The following is a 17,945-nucleotide window of genomic DNA, read 5'->3' on the forward strand; positions in this document are numbered from 1 at the left end:
GTGCATTTGGCACCATATGCTGGATTGTTTGCGCTGGTTTTACTTGCCTTTTTTAGTCTTCTGGTTTTTTTTTTTTCTGTTTTTTTTTATCTGAATTTTTCCTGACTTTACTAAGAGATGTCTTATTCTGCTGGCTGTGTATTCTTAATCTATTAATGAAATTCTTCTGTTAGTATAAGAAAAATACAGCAATAAGCAAGTTAGGAGACAGTATATTAAAACTCAAGATGCATACATATATTTCATAATGCAACCAAAAAGGTCACATATTTACCCACAAAACACAGACTTTGTATCTTCCTGCCAACCTATAGTACATGTCAGAAGTAGCAGTTTCTTGGAAAACTTAGCAAGTGGGGCTTTCCTTCAGTCGAATGGAATCTGAAATTGTTATGGAAGTAGGTGAGCAACCTAGAGCTCAGTAGACATTCTTAATCCCCCCTTATTCATATAAGGATTTCACCATTTAAAAATATTGTTTTTTGATATGCATGCATAATCATATTTTCCTGAATATACTCCTTATTATGAGCAAGAAATCTTTTTATCCTAAGTTATCAGTGCAAGACATTTAAATAGCACACATTTTCAACATCATATCAGCATAGTGCTATCTCAAATAAGTGCAAATTTTCATGTCAAACAAGTGCCAATTTCCAGCTTGGCTGACCACCAATGAACACTGAAATACCCTCCAGAGGTTTAGAACCTTTCACCCGAGGGAGACACAATCCCTACTTGCTCAAGTTTTACGATGCTACAAGCTCAAACAGCACACAATGCCACATCACATCCAGCCATTTCACGCAATAGGAATTCAATATATGCATGCAAAAGTAAAGCCATCCCAAATAAACACTCATCCTTACAAAGCCAAAGCCTTAGCAAATAAATTTAACATATACTAAAAATATAGTATGTAGCTATGAAATCAAGGAGAAAATGTGTTGCTATCCAAAGAACCGTAGTAAATAAATTTACCATTTTTTTTAATTATTATTTTCTTCTTGAATAGTTGTCATGATGGCTTTTTCTCGTGCAAAGTCCTCTCATCATACATCTCTCTTTCGTTTGGTATCATGATACTAGTTAGATTTGATGGTGGGAGTCCATTCTATCTAGATCAAAGCGAAGTCCTTTGATTTGAGATTGGATAAGGCAGGGAAGGTTGGAGCTCTATTTGTTCTTGAGAAGAATCATAAGTGCAATCGGTGGGCATGAATCTCTTTAGTTGCAGCTTCATGGTTTTATCAAGGGTTCTTGTCTCTTGTTGGTGGGTTGCACAAGGGCTTTTGAAGATTCTAGGTGGGATATATTGATTATTGGATCTGGATTCATGCAACTAGGTTAGGGATGTTCATGGAAATAGGGCACGAATGGAGGTGTAAGAGCCACTCCATTTTTGTTCCTGATGGGCTGAAAGGGGATGGGTGGTCTTGATTTGGGGATGCAAGAAAAAATATTTTTATTTTGTAAATTTTGTTTATATTTTCATTTTATTTTTTATGTTATTTTTATTAGGATCATATCTTCTAGATTATTTTTTTTTATAATAAAAAAAATATCCTTCCCATTAATCCCTTGTGCAGGCATGGGCAAAATCCCATCCCTACACTGCTGCTCTTTATCCAGACCATCATCCCAAAAAATAATATGATGGTCACTGCACAGCTTCCATATTCCCAATTTTTTTCCATTTTCGCTCAACAATTACAGCTTCCATATTCCTTATTTTTTTCTTTTTTCTCTCAACAATTACTGTAGCTGCATCCCCCAAGTCTTGGTTTATTGTTAGTCAAACTAGGTTTCAAACCAATGTTGTTTGTCCGTAAAATTCATCATATTTCAAGTTTAATGAACTTAAAAAACAGGTTGCGCTGTCATTTTCGAAATCTAACTGACATCTATTAGTATTACTGCTTCCCTTAGCTGGACCAAATAAATATATTGATGCTGGACAGTAAGAAACAGAAACAGAGCAACCGAATTGAGTGACTGAAACAGAGAGAAGAAAAAAAAAGAGAAGAAACTGTTGTGGGACAGGACAGAAAATCTGAAGTGGAAAGAGGAGAAAGGAAGAAGGAGAAGGAAGAAGAAGAAGTAGAGGAGAGGTGTCACGGTCCCACATCGGATGTGTACTAGGGAGATCTTGGGCTTATAAGGGTTTGGGTACCAACTAAGGGAGGCGCCTTTTATAGGATAAACCCGGGGGGCCAGTAGGCCAAAGCGGACAATACCTTGTTGGAGTTGGGCCCATGACTGTTACATTTGGTATTAGAGCCCCCCTTGGGATACTATCATGTGAGTGGATCCTACACAGAGGTGTAAGCTACTTTAACGAGAACGTTAAAGATCAGACGAGAGGGCCTGTCGCAGTCGCACATCGAATGTGTGCTGGGGAGATCATGCTGACAAGGATGTAAGAATTCAGATGGGAGAGCCCGTCACGAATTCACATCGGATGTGTACTAGGGAAATTACGCTTACGAGGACATCAGAGATTGGACGGGAGAGCCTGTCATGATCGCACATCGGATGTGTACTAGGCACGGTCTTAAATTTCGATTTTGACTCAAATTTCGAAGCTCCAAAAGTATGAAAATTTCGATAGTAATTTTGATTTCGATGTCAATTTAGATTTCAATTTGAAAAAATAACGGAAATCAATAGTAAAATGTGGAATTCTTTGTGAAACTTTAGAAATGGTTGACATACATAATAAAGTAAGTTTTAGGACTAATATATTACAAGTTAAATACATTTATGTTGTGTATGAGGTGGAAAAGTTGTAATATGACATGTGTATTGAACATATTTGTAAGATAATGTAAATTAAACACATTCAGTTAATACAAATGAAATTCATAAATCATTTAAATATTATTTAGTATACAAATAATGATAATTTAGACATGAATGGTTAAATAAAATGTTGCTGTAAGTTTATTTTTTCATAGAACTTCAAAAGCACTTGTAAAAATCTTTTGTTTCAATAAAAATAAATAAAATAAATTAGGAGAGAAATTTTAGTTCTCTCCTAAATCTCTCATTTGAATTTTGAGGAAATTTTATTGTATAGTTAAAATTTCGACAATTTTCGCTAAAACTTCAAAATTTCGATAAATTTTAGATGATTCGATGAGATTTCGACAAAAATTATCCAAGATGGAAATCGACTGTGATTTCGATTTTGAGGGTGACAAAAATCGGAAATTTCGATGGAAATTTTGAGTATTTCGTGGAAATTTAAGACCATGCTACTAGGGAGATCTTGGGCTTATAAGGAGTGTTTGGGCTCCAACTAAGCGAGGTGCCTTTTATAGGACTAACCCATGAGACCAGTGGGCCAAAGTGGACAGTCCTCACTGGAGGGTGGCCTAAGATCGTTACATTTGGTATCATAGCCTTTTTGGGGGTACTATCATGTGAGTGGATCCGCCTTGGGGGTACTATCATGTGAGTGGATCCTACACAGAGGTGTAAGCCAATTTGACGAGGATATCATAGATCGGATGAGAGGGCCTGTTGCGGTCTCACATCGGATGTTTACTAGGGTGATTATGCTAACGAGGATGTTGAAAATCGGATGGGATAGCCTGTCACGAACTCACATTGGACATGTACGAGGGATCATGCTGATGAGGATGTTAGAGATTGGATGGGAGAGCTTGTCAAGGTCCCACGTCAGACATGTACTAGGTAGATCTTAGACTTATATGGAGGGTTTGGGTTCCAACAAAGGAAGGCGCCTTTGATAGGATACAGTGATACGCTCATGAGGCCAGTGGACCAAAGCGGGCAAAACCTCACTGGAGTTGGGCTTAGGACTATTACAAGAGGGAAGGGCTACACAAGACAGATAGGAAAATAGGAAACCAATGCTGTATTCAAATGTGATGAAATACACTACAACTACTAGTATTTATACCCCACATCTAATTAAAACATATAATTACATACTAATCTCAACATACATGAAAGTACAAAATACAAACTAAAATCTCGAAAATGCTCAGTTTCCTAAATCTATACTGCAAATAAGTACGCTGAATGAGTGGCCTAAATGATGTTGGTTGTCCCGTAGTTGCTAGAGTCTTATGATTTTTGATTTAAATTTTGCAATTTGTATTGAGCAAGACATATTTTGAGTCAAATCGTATGAGTGAATTGCAAAGTGCTTGAATCGGTTGAAATCAAAAGATTTGTATGAGTGAATTACAGAATTGTATCAAATTGTTCCATTCTTCTATATTGGGTCCAACTCCTCTTAACATTTAAAAACGTTTTTAGATTTTTTTTTTTTGTTGCACAATTGCATTCGATATGACTTTTACGTTAGTTCTGTCCTAGAATAGAGCAGAACAATGACTCTTGGCCTTCTTATTCTGTAAGCCTTTTTCCTTTCTGTTTCTGCATTCCACCAACTGCTGTAGTGAACATTATTCGAGAAACAAACTCTGGAAAAGAAAACCGGAGTCTGCTACTGTGGGTTTGTGAGCTTGGTTTCCTTCTCCAAATTTAAAGTTTAATTTTTAAATAGCTTTATATTTTTATCAGTTTTGTTTTTGCTTTTAATTTGCTTCTTCTTCTTCTTGTTTTAGTTGTCAGAGAAAGCCCATGCATTGAAAATGATATATATATGTATGTATAAGTATATATATTATTGAACACCAAGACACCATAAATTTCAAATTTTTATTGTTTAGTTGTTGGTTCATTCTCTTAGAAATCATAAAGTCCTGTTTTTCTCTCCCCTTATTTTTTAAAATAAAGTGTGCGAATGATCTTTTTAGTTTTAAATGTGTTGCACACTTGCACTAATTCCATAAACATAAATTTTTTTTTTTATAAAAATTTTCTAGGGTACTTAATTTATTTTTTAAGTGTATCTTAAATTTTAGATGCTGTGCTTTTTTATTATATTGTACCAACTATCAATAATGAATAATATTAGAATATTGAAAGAACTTTATGAAATTGTGATAATTTTACATTTTACTGATTAGCAGCATGATCGATCCCTATTTATTTTTTTTTGAAATTTATATATATTTTACTATTTTATTTGTTGTACATATGTGCATGTCATTTAGAATCGATTTTTCAAATTTTGTACCAAATATTAGAATTGAATTCAATACTTGATTCATGCAATTGGGATTTTGATTCATGATTCGAATCTCGATTTGACAACTATGGGCAGTCTGTGTTATACAGCTCCAGCTCAAAGTAACTCAACTTCGGAGAGTGTCAGTATGTCTTTAACAACACAAGTGCACTCTCACGAACAGCTTCCTTAGTAAGCCATTTAACATTTGAGATGGGCTGGTCTCTCAAGTTAACCGGATACTGTCAAAAATCAGTTCAAGGAGAAGTAACAAGCTCATCATCGAGACTAGACTCCATTGTCATAGAAGGAGCTCGTGGAGCTGCTGAATTTGCATGAGTACTGGATGGAAAAATAAGAGGTGCAATGGTGCCTTGGTAAGGTGTCAACTCATCTGCACGAAAAACTAGACTAATGGCCTCATGATTAGGAAAATCAATATTCCTTAAGTCCATATTTCTTAAGGATGGAGACATGACCAGTGGCACATGCATGGAGCTTTTTACAAGAATTTCTGCAGTAACATTTAGGTCTAACGCAAACCATGACAATATCACCCATAATAAATTCTTTAGCTATAGGATACACATTCATAGCAAGTTTGTGATCCATATTACTGCTGGCAAGTTTTTGCCTAACCTTAGCATCTACTCATGAATGTGACTAGCAAAAGACTCATGCTTTGATATACAAGCATTTGGTGGAGAAAGAACAAGATCTATGGGTGCACAGGGTCTGTAGCCAAATACACACTTGAAAGTACTCTTACCCATTGACCTATTCAATAATTATAAAGAAGCAAACTCAATAGTGGTAGCACTAAGTCCTAATTGCTTGTTTTCTCCCATTGCACTTCTAAGTAGATGCTCTCGACTACGATTCACAACCTTAGTTTGACCATGAGTTTCGAGGTGGCAAGCACAAGCAAATAGCGAGTGAGTCCCGCACATTTTCCTTTCTATCTTCCATAAGAACCTTGCAAACTAGATATCCCCATTAGACACTTTGTCTATGGAAGTCGCAAACCATGCATTTGACTACCCCCTTAAAGAACAATTTAGGCACATAAAGGCATTAGAAGTCTTATTGCACAAGGTGAAATGTGCTATCATGGAAAACCTATTAATTGCTACAATTACGAAATCATGCCTTGGGGCTATTTTAGGGAATCCAATACCAAACTTTGTGCTCAAGTTTCTCCAAGATGTGTGTGGCAATGAAAGAGGGGTATAAAGACCAGTGTTTTGTCTCCTAGATTTGACTAATTGACAAGTATGACAATTAGACTATTGTAGTATAATCTCTCTTAGTAGAAACTTATTTTTAGCGAAGGCAATGTTTTCATCCCTTCCTAAATGACAAGCTAACTGATTGCCATTCAACTCTCTAACTAAGAAAGCACTAAATGAAGTGCGGGGAATGCATAATCTAACAAACTAAATAGGTAACCCTAATGGATTGTAAAGTCTACAATCCATTGGCCCTCGCTCACATCTTGAAAAATGAGCCCAAAATCAGGACAAGAAGAATCGTCATCCTTCAAACCATCAAATCCAATGACTTCGATACTCATGACACAGAGAATAACTGCTACTTTATTCTCTAAGTTGGAATGATGTTTAAGAACAAGGTATATTCATTAAGGAACTCTATCCAAGCATTCAAATTCTCTAGTGAATTCATATGTCGCAAAGCAAGGTGGTTAGAAAAGAGTAGAAATTATTATGTAACAAACTATATTTCCAATGTTGGAGGGATCTCACCCAACTCGTCATATGTGCTGTATTTTTTGTTTGGCCTATAAGAGTTTTTTTTTTTTTCAAAAAATGCCATAGGGTGTTCCTCCTGACTCAAAAATCCACCTATACCAACCTGAGAGCCATCGTAAGCAACCTCCTTAAAGGCTTGTCTTGATGTCTAAGTACCTTGAGTCATCATCTACTTTAAACTCTCCAAAAGCTCTAGTATTAGAGTGGGTTCGAATGAAACTCCGTTTTCTTTAAGACAATCAGGGACCCCTAATGGTGTTGAAACTGCTATGAATCACCTATAAAAAGTAGCCAAGCCTTGAAAGCTACAAACCTTAGAAATAGTTTTAGGCTTAGGCTGCTCCCTAATGGCTCTAATCTTATTTGTTCCTTGCATGGAAGCCACAAAGCTGAGAAAGAGCACTATAGACCGAAGAAAAATGCACTTCTTGAGGTTAGTGTGCAAATTAGCTTACTTCAATGTGACAAAATGGTGTTGAAGATGTATTGAATGCTCCTCCCTAATCTTACTACAAGCTAGCATATCATCAAAATAGACCATTAGAAGTTTTTCTATGGATGGTTGCAGGACATGTGTCGTAACCGTCATAATGGTGCTGGGAGTAGTAGAAAGTCCAAAAAGCATGACCAACCACTCAAATAAAAAATATTAGGTCTTAAAGGCAGTTTTCCTCTTTACCTCCTAGTCTAATTTGATGACATTTACTGTGAAAGTCAATTTTTGGAGTACCAACTAAAGCTAGCTAAGCATGTTGAGTATATCCTTAAGTCTAGGGATTGGGAACCTAAACTTGACGGCGATCTTATTGATGGCTCTACTATCTACACACATCCTCCAAGATTCATCCTTCCTCGAGGTAAGAAGGGCCGGTAATGCACAAGGACTAAGGCTATGTATCATAAAGCCCTTCTTAAGGAGTTATCCTATATGCCTATTCAATTCAGCATGCTCCTTGGGGCTCATTTCATCCTAAAATTAGGAAAATTAGGCAACTATGAACTTGGGACCAGGTCTATGGCATGCTAAATGCCCCACATGGATGGTAGTCACTAGGAAGCTTATTGGGTTAGAGAACTCGGCTAACAACTCCCCTTTTTTGATAGAAACTCACATGGCTACTCACTGACCTCATAAGGAACCTTGCGAGCTATGACTGCTAAGAAACACTTTGTTTCTATGTTCTATCACTTAAAAGGGCTTACGATCTAGTAACGAAATACTTATTTTAATAGGCACCTATAGGGATGGCTTGTTCCTATACTTAAGATCCTTTTGTCTGAGTTAATAGGGTTCAAAATGATCTTGTCTTTGTCTTTAGTCTTCTAATTGGATGAGTCCATGGCATCTCTTTGTGACAGATGTCAAACAAAATTATCTTTTTCAGCCAACCCACTCTAAGAGCATGGGGGTGTGGCTCTCCCTTAAGGTTCAACCTACCTAGAGCAGCTTGGAGATTATGTTCATGCTACGACCCCCATTGATAACCAAGTTGCATGTCCTATCTCCACTTCTAGTGAAAATGTGAAAAGTAGCGGACCATTTCCACTTTTCTTTATCCATAGTACTGGACAAGAAAATTCTCTACCACATTAACATGCTTTTCTTTTTGATGGAAACAGAAATTTATTAAAAGGGAGCAAAGAGAAACTAGAATTATTAGGAGCACAAGAAGTCCTCAAAAACCAAAAGAAAAAGCAAAAAAAAATAAAAGAAGAAAAACCTTAAACAGCTGGCACGAAAACACCTTTTTCAACCCCTCTCCACCATAATTTATTGAGCACTCTAAATTATTTAATTCACATTGACCCCTTGTTGCCTTTATCTTACACTGTCCTGCTGGATCTCATTGCCTGCAGCATCAGACAACATGTGGGCTTAGTAGGGGTCAAGATGATCTTCTTATCTTTGTACCTAAACACAAAAGTGTTTTCCTTGCCATGATTGGTCAGGTCAAGATCATATACCATGAGCGACCTAAACACTATAAACCCTATCTTTATAGTCTCCCATTTGGATGGTACAAGGAACCTCTCAGTGACAAATAGAATTGTATTTTTTAACCCAGTTAACCCTGAAAGGATGGGAGTTGTGGCTCTCCCTTAAGGTTCAATCTACCTTGATCGACTTTGGAGATTACATTTCATGCTTCTATCTAATAACAAACTTGAATAAGTTGAATGTCCTATCTCCTCTTCTAATGGAAGTGCAAAAATTAGTGGTCCATTTCCTCTTCTCACTAGTAGTGGACAACACACGATCCACAACATGTTTTTTATTTTCCCCAGGATATCAAAAGAAAATAGAAGGGAGGAAATAGAAAAGAGATTACAATAATAGGGGTTCAAGAAGTCTTCACACAAGCCAAAATAAAGCAGAAAAAAATAAAAAGAAGAAAAACCCCAAACAGCTAACACAAAAATCCTTTATTCAACCCCTTTCCATCATAATTAATTGTGCACTTTAAATTATCTAATTTATGTTGACCTTTTGTTGCCTTTACCTCCGTCCAGCCAAACTTATTGCCTCCAGCACTAGACGACCTTATTCCCATCTTCTTCATCAGTTGTCAAGCTTCTATATCCTCTCTATTAACTTCACATAAGACGCAGGAGTAGGAAAAATCCCTCCTTGTTTAATACTGTGTTTGTTTTTTTCTTTGATAAACGAAGAAATGTATTAGACAGATAGAAAAAAAAGTATGGAGAAAAAGTAAAATAGAAGCAGGGAGAACAAGAAGTCTTCCTTTTGCATAAGGAGAACAGCTTAGAAAAAACAGATATGTAGCACAGTGAAGCAAAGCCAATCGATCCTGCTGTAAGTCTTCTAAAATCCATTTGCTGAAACTCACAACTACACAAGATTCACCACTTTGCTTCAAAGCAAGTTAATTGACATAGCTGCACCCTTCAAAGGCTCTGGCATTCCTCTCCAGTCACATTAACCAAATAATATCACTCACCTGATTTTATTTATCCAACCACTCTTCTCCGATGAGAGAAATACAATCTAGATCTTCTAACATAGTTGAAGACATGATAAATATCATATAGTATGGATTTGAATTCCACCATTACAATTACTATCATTATCAGAAGCATCACTCCAATTCTTTTTAACCTCTACCTGTCCCCCAACCCAACCTTCTTATCTGATACTACTTTCATCTCCATTGGACTCTTCACAATAGTAAAGTTAACATCCATGTTCCTCTCTAAAAGATTTAGTTGTCCTTACACAATAATTATTTTGTCTCTCTTCAAGCATGTTTTGCATCTCAGCTCCCGCTTGAATAAGTGTTCTGTGATTATAGATTTGGAACATCCAGCCTGGTTCGATTCCTTGTCAGCAACCATTTATTCCTCACACCTACTTTCGTTTCTTTTTAATCACACCATTGAATTATCAATGGACAACTGGAATCCTGCTGCTCTAGATTCTGATGGTGGCTCCTCTGGTTCTCTGCTGAACCCCATAAAAAAAAAAAAACTAATCCTCCATCAATTGAAGGTCAATCTGAAGATTCCACTCGCTTGCTGCCATTCCCATGATGTGCTATAATCTCATTAGTAACTCGCTTCAACTCCTGCTTCCTTTTTGAAGGAGACCAATCCGCACTGCATGCTCGATTGTAACCTTACTGCTGCTCGAAGTATATAACAAGATAGAATTTCTGGAAAAGTATAAGCAGGTGCTATAAGTACACTGAAATGTCTCTTTCCTCGCATCATTAAGTGTCCAGATCTTTGGCTTTTACGCTTTGAGCCCGAATTTCCGTATCATCCCCTTTTCTTAAACCTATTTCTTCTTACTTTGATGTGTTTGATCTTATCCAAGCCATTCTTTAAATTCAGTAACACTAATGTTTACTAACTTAAATATGCACACACTGATTGTCTCTTGTTGCTGTTTATTTAGGATTATTGCTGTGTTGGAAACCCTGATTTAGTGCATGAGTTAGTTAATGGTATTATGGTCAATCTCATGTACATGTTATCTAATATAATAGAGGGAGAGTCCTATCATTGTGATTAGGTCTCCAATGTACACAATACTCTTTACATGGTATTAGAGCATAATGTCACAAGCCAAGCTTGTTCAGGGCATTACCCTTTCCTGTGACCACTTGTGTTCGGCCTGTGACACTTGTTCTTGAGACCTAAACCCTAAGTGCCACAGCCAGCACCAAACCAAAACCTTAAAACCCTAAATCTGCTGCATGTCTACCATTATAGGAGAATTGTTGGCACTATCGTGGCCTGGTGAAGTGGTGAGTTAGAGCATTGTGCAATGGCCCACACTACATATGAGCATGTTTGGCGAAAGAACATGTTGGAAGAACTTGGTTTTCTACATTCTCGGCTTATGGAGTTGATGTGTGATATCCGAGCTCTATTCATATTTCCTGCAACCCAGTCTTCCATGAGCGGATGAAACACATTGAAGTTGATTGTCACTTTGTTCATGGGAAACTTGTTTAGAAGCTCATTATAGCTGCTCGTGCGAAGTCTGAGCTTCAACTTGCTGGTTTATTCACTAATGCCTTGGGGCTGCTCGGGTTAAATCTATTTGTAACAAGCTAAGAGTAAATGATAACATGCTGCGGCTTGAGGGGGAGTGTTACTGGCTATTCAGTATTATTGTTAGGTTAGTAAGCGTGAGTTAGTGCATGAGTTAGTAAATATACTTGGCATATATTATAAATAGAGGGGTTTCTGATTTACGCAATTCTCTTAACACCTCTTAAAACAAATTCATACATGGTTGGCATAATTATTAAACACATCAGGAAACAACAAAAAAAACATGCAAAACATGGAGTTTAATTAGATTCAAGGTGAATTATGTGGTAAGGTTTTCACTTGAGTAGTCTTATCTTTGACTTAACAATGGTAGGACCCAAAATCTTTTTATCCTCATATTTAGCTCCTACAAGATGGCCAAGTTATGAATTATGGAGTTTTCCTTTGCAAGGATGCCAACCAGGCACCATTCAATTCCCTATTAATCAAGTTCACTATTAATCCGTAAAATGCCTCAAAAGGAAGGAGAATGCCTGTCAATTAAAGTAGCTGATCTTCCTCTGTTGCGCAGAAGGTAGTATTATGATCCACAAAACAGAAATGGAAAATGTAAAGTTGGGTCGCTGTTAGCTCCATCAGAAGCCTAGAATAAAACTAGCTTCCACTGCCTTCTGTATCATCTTACCTAGTATCTCCAGCAAAAAATAAATGTCAAAGGAGACAAAGGATCAACTTATCTCAAGCCTCTAGAAGCTGGAAAGAAACTGTAAGGAGAACCATTGATAAGAGAATACTATACTGTGGAGATGCTAGACCAGATGCATTAGTCCACACTGTTGCAGTGTCAACTCTTCGTAAAGATAAAAGGGAAAAAAATCAGTTTATGTGATCATGAGCCATTTCAATTTCAGGCTTGTAAATAGCACCTGCCTATCCGATTCTCAGCTTTGAGTCATCTTATTCATTGGCTACTGAATCTGCATTTGATGTCCCACCAACGAAGCATGTTGTGAAGGGGACATTACCTTTCTGATGGCCCTCTTCAACCTTCCAGCCAATGTTTATGTCAGGCTTTGCTGCATATTCTTGTATTCATGCTTTAGATAATTGAGTTTATCTTTTGAAGATGAAGTGCAGGGTATACTTCATTTAAGGAGCTTCTGATTCTCTGTGTGCACTCATGCGTGTTGATAAAAACTTACGTATCACTAAATGATTTTGACATCTACTTCTCTATTTTATTTCTGATTTTTCGTTTGTGCCATTGCCCTGTCATTTACCCCCATTTTTCTGTGCAGGAAAGTAATGATACTTGTTTAGCATATACTTTAGCAGCGATCTGCAAGCTGCTGTCTGAAATTGGTATTTCAAGCACAATTGGAATACTTGGATCATCATACTCTCCAGTTACCAGTGTAGACACTTTGCTTTCTATTCAGCAACAATTGTATGTGCTCTTAAGAAGGTCCCTGAAAAGAGCAGAAAGTTTAAAGTTAAAACGGCTTGTCGCTTCCAATCATCTTTCCATGGCTAAATTTGGGTTAACAGTAAGATTATGAACTATTGAAATTCCTATTTTTTTCTCTTCTTGGTGACTGCAGTGCTTGTTTTTACCATTTGCATTTGGCTTCTAAAGAGGATATATTATTTCTTGCAGCAAGACTACTCGGTCTTATTGCTAGTATGGATGTTCTTTTCTGCATTGGTTAGTTACGGTGTATTGCTAACTCGAAAAATGGACTTGTATTTGTTGTTTCTGATGTTCAAGCAAAATTCATTATTAGAGGATTGGAGAGTTCCACATGAGGGTGGAGTAATTAATGGGAAATAGTGTAATCTCATTGGAAGTATTAGTTATGTCAGCATAGTTTATTATGTTTTTAAACCCTCAGATCGGTCGCTTTGTCACATGGTTGAAAATTTGAAAATGATTTTATTTATTTAATTTTTGAGTTTTGTGATGCAAATGTTAGCTTGATGCACATTGTTAACTCATTCCTTGATTGCTTAACATGGTATCAGAGCACAGGTTTTTTCCTTGTGATCTCAAACCTCCTTGTTCATATTATTCTTTGTTATTTGGTATTATCTGGTCATTTTTTTCTCTCCATGTGCAAGGGCCCTGCTTTTTCATATATTTTTCCTTGTCATTTTTCCCCAAGTTGGGGCTTGGTGGGTTGGTGTGCTTTTAGATATGTAATGTTGGCCCATTCTACAACATAACTTTTGAAGCCAACTTCTAGCTTAGCAGGTATAAAAGTACTTGATGTAGATGAATATGTGGGAGAGTTTAGCTCTTTGATCAATTTTATTTCTTCGATATTTACCAAGGAATGCGATATTTGTCCCATCATTTGCAGCATGTGCAAAGACCTCTGCTATCATTTGGTCCCAAAGCTTCCATGAAACTTGGAACATGCCCTGTTAATGTTTGCAAGGTAGCATTGTCTTTGATAATTTTCTTTCTCTTTTTGCAGCATTCAGATAGCATGGCCATAAAATTTATTTGATATGCCTTTTCTTTTTTAAAAATTTCTTTTATGGTTGTTCCAGGAACTAAGATTAACTACTCATTTGATTAGTGAATTTGGTGTTGAGAATTCAATGACGATGACTGATGGGGCTTTTAGTACCATGTGGCTTAAAAATATGCAAAAGGCTACGAGTTCAGCGATTTTGTCTCAAGAGAATGGATCAGAAGACAATTCTGACACTTTCCCATTCTTTGTGCGATCCACTTCAATTCCTAATTCTGTAATGCAAACAATGGGTTCTTCATACTTGCTCCGTGCAACTGTGTGGGAGATGTACGGAAGGTACCGTAATGTCCTTGTTTTTTGCTAAAATAACTATCTGCTACACACAATAGTTTTCAATATGTTCTATCCATTTATATTAGAGAAACACATTAGAGAATCTAGCTTGAATTCAGAACTAATCTTGGTCTTAGCATAGCAGACCACATTAACGCGATTGAAAATGTTTATGGTGCTAAACAGACTTGTTTTCAAGTCATGATGCCAGTGGTTAGCCATGCCAATTATGTCACTCCTCATACTATGTTGAGCTGGTTCTAAAAGGAGATGAGTTCACTTGGTTTAAGTTCATAATGAGCTGCTGGTTCTGCTTTAAATGAAACTACAAAATGGTGTTTGGGTCATAACACATGTTATTTCAAAATATTTAATTGGGAAATGGAAAATAATTCCTATGTGAGGAAGCATAGGAAAAGAGGAAGAAGATGAGAATGTTTATTTGTAAAAGAAAATGAGGATCCATGCCACGTTCTCATTTAAATGATCAAAGAATGGTGTTAGACTGAAAGAGTTTGATGAGTTGTTTGGAATTCTGGAATTTTTTCAACAAAATTGGAGAGATAAATAAGTTTGAGATTAGAATTTGAGAGAGCTTTGACAGGATGAAAATAAGCTCACAAATTGAGGTTGCATTTTATGATTGGAGTCTTTTGTATTTTATGACAAATATAACTTATTGTGCGGTCTAATGATGCTTCACCTTTTAAAACATTGTTCCAGACCATAGATTAAACCCACAGGAGCATGTTGAATTAAATAAGCAGGTAGGAGACCTTCTAGAGAGGGTATTGTGAGGCATAACCTTAGTCCTAGTGCTGTTTAGCACTTAAAAGATGGATATTAGAGGATGTGCATAGGTTGTAGATTCATTTATAAGATTACCATCAATAGGTTTCCTATACCTAGACTTTCGCTTGGCACATTAGCTGGACTCACACAATGGTTACCACGAGATTAGAATTAGACCAAGAGTTGAAGACGTTTTAAGCCCCAAGATGGTTTATTTTAGTGGTTGGTCATGCCCTTTGGACTTTCTAATTCCCTTAGCACCCTTATTTCCGAGATAATTCCTAGTGCTTTATTTTGATGATATATTGGTCTTTGGTAGGATTTTGGAGGAGCCTTTGTACATCTTCATTACGTTTCCTTCACTTTGAAGGAAGCTATGTTGTATCTACTACAAGAGTCTAGTATGCTCTTTCTTGGTTTTGTGGTTTATGTGCAAGGTGTAGTGGCTGATCCTAATTGATAAAAGAAAAAGGTCAGAGCCGTAAGGGAGTGGCCTGAGCTTGTAACTATTTTTTAGGTTTGAAACTTTCATGGGTTAGCTACTTCCTACAGGGGGTTCATTAAGGGATTTGGCACTATTTTGCCACCCATCACTTATTGCCTTAGGAAAGGCAGTTTGATTGGACCCTTTGCTAGAGCTTTTGGACTGATTAAGCAGAAGATGACTCAAGCACCTACGTCCAAACTTTAGTAGAGTCTTCAAGGTTTCTTGTGATGCCTCCAAGGTAGGTATAGGTGGAGTTTTGAGTTAGAATTGGGAAGCTCTCAAAGGCTAACAAAAATATAGCATGAATAATAAAAGGTTTTATGCTGTGGTGAGATCTCTCCAGAGTCGAAATATTATCTTTTATCTCAGGAGTCTGCATGCTTTTATCGCCACCTTGCTTTGTGATATTTGAGGTCATAGAAGAAGTTGGGTGCTAAGCATGCTAGTTGGGTGGAGTTCCTTAATGAATACAATTTTGTCTTAAAGGTGCTCTTAAGTTGAGAATAAGGTAGCTCATGGCCATCATCAAGCGACTAGAGTTCACGTCCTTCTTTGTGTCATGGGTGCCAAGGTCTTTGAATTTGATTGCTTAAGGATAAGTAGTCTACTTGTCTTGATTTTTTGGGATCATTTTTCAGGTGAGTGAGGATAATATTAGCATGTCTGCAGACTTTTATTTACGAGGGCTAAGGGTACTGGGTTATGCACCCTTCGCGCTTCTTTAGATACATTTTTTAGATTAGGCAACTGGTGGGTTAGCTAGTCAAGTAGAAAGGGATAAAACCATTGCCTTGGTTTAGGATAGGTTTCATTTTCCTTCCTTGAAGGGACTTCATATGTAGCTAGGTTAATCATGTCGTACTTGTCAATTGACAAATCTAGGACATGAAACTCCTGTCTTTGTAAACCTCTTCCATTGTGCCACATCCACAAGCGAGAATTAAGTATAGATTTTGGTCTTGGTCTTCGTAAAACTGCACAAGGGCTTGGTTTGTAGCTAGGATAGTCTACGGTGTTGTACTTGTCAATTGACTAAATCTAGGATTCAAAACACCAGTCTTTATACACCTATTTCGCTGGCCCACATTTCCAAAAGAGAATTGATTATAGATTTGTTCTTGGGCTTCCTAAAACAGCATAGGGACATGATTCCATATTTTTAGTGGTTGATAGGTTCTGCAAGATGGAACATTTCATCCCATTAAGACCTTTGATGCCTCTCATGTGGCTAAGTTGATCTGTCAAATTGCATGGTTTGCCGACTTTCACTTAGATAGGGACGTCAACGTTGTCAGTTACTTTTGGATGTCACTTTGGAAAATGTGTGGCATTTGCTTGCTGTTTTCTTCTGCTTGTCATCGTTGAACTGATGGTTAGATTGAGGTTGTTAATCGTAGTTTGAGTTATCTTCTTACATGTCTAGTGGGAAAAAAACAGGGCAATGTGGAGTTATTGCTATTGCTGAGTGCTTATTATAGTTTTGTGATACATATTATATATATATATATTCCCCAGTTTTTGAAATTGAACCATATCCTTTTAGAAATGTTTCTTCTTTTTTAGCTTTGTTTTTATGTTGACCTGCCCTTGTCAGATTTTTTGAGTCTTTTGCTTGCTTCGAAGGGTTTCAACAAGTTGAAAAATATCTAAGATGTTAGTGTTTATAAGGAGATGAGAGTTATTTTGTATTTGATTCCATTGGTTTGTGGAGAAAAGCTGGTGGTAACTGTAGAAAGGGTATGCTTCTGCTAGCAGCTCCATCAACGCAATTTAGTAAACTACTATTTTTTCTGCTTCAAAGGTATAGAATAGTTGGTGATGAAGCTGTTACACCATAAATAGTGACTAATTCATACAATGCTAGTATTATGGGTTGATGTTTTTTTTTTTTCTCCATCTTTTTGTATGATGTTCAATAACCTGCTAAAACTGTGCAATTGCCACTAATTCACTTGTTATTACTTATTAGGATCTTTGTAAGTGTTCTCCTTGCATTGATTTGGGTGCTTTCACTTGGAATGAAGATTTATTCGAGTCTGGTCATATTTTATCTTTCTGAATATTGATTGAGCATTTCACTGTTTTTTGCGACTTTTGGATTGCCAAAAATTTGTCATGTATGTGTTGCCTTTAGTCTGTAAGAAAGTTGTGTTGATTGTAGTTTGCAAGTTTTTAAAATTTGTCTAATTGGTATCAACCGTCACATAACTGAAACAGAAAATGTTGTAACAGGAAATTTATTTCTTCGAGTTTTTCTGCTCCTTGCTTTCAGTTGTTATACAGTCAGTTTTCTTTTCAATAACGGGGCTTATGCATGGTGAAAACCATCAATGGCATTGTTCTTGTTGTTAAGTTAGATATGTTGGTGCTCATGTGGATATTTTCTTTTAATCTTGAATCAAGCAGGCTCTTTGTTTTATATTATTTGCAGTAACCTTCTCCCAGGTCTGATTCTA

At 36.8% G+C, this 17,945-nt stretch overlaps 1 protein-coding gene across 1 annotated transcript in view; it reads left to right on the forward strand.

Annotated features, from left to right (window-relative positions):
* The window catches only part of LOC131148897 (anaphase-promoting complex subunit 5), a 97,596-nt gene that overhangs the window by 34,587 nt on the left and 45,064 nt on the right, over nucleotides 1-17,945 (forward strand). The window contains exons 10-12 of the mRNA XM_058098857.1: nucleotides 12,696-12,944; nucleotides 13,758-13,835; nucleotides 13,951-14,213. Coding sequence (XP_057954840.1) covers nucleotides 12,696-12,944; nucleotides 13,758-13,835; nucleotides 13,951-14,213 — 590 coding nt within the window. The remainder of the gene's footprint in view (nucleotides 1-12,695; nucleotides 12,945-13,757; nucleotides 13,836-13,950; nucleotides 14,214-17,945) is intronic.

Source organism: Malania oleifera, chromosome 2 (genome assembly GCF_029873635.1).
Source record: "Malania oleifera isolate guangnan ecotype guangnan chromosome 2, ASM2987363v1, whole genome shotgun sequence".
Taxonomy (NCBI): domain Eukaryota; kingdom Viridiplantae; phylum Streptophyta; class Magnoliopsida; order Santalales; family Ximeniaceae; genus Malania; species Malania oleifera.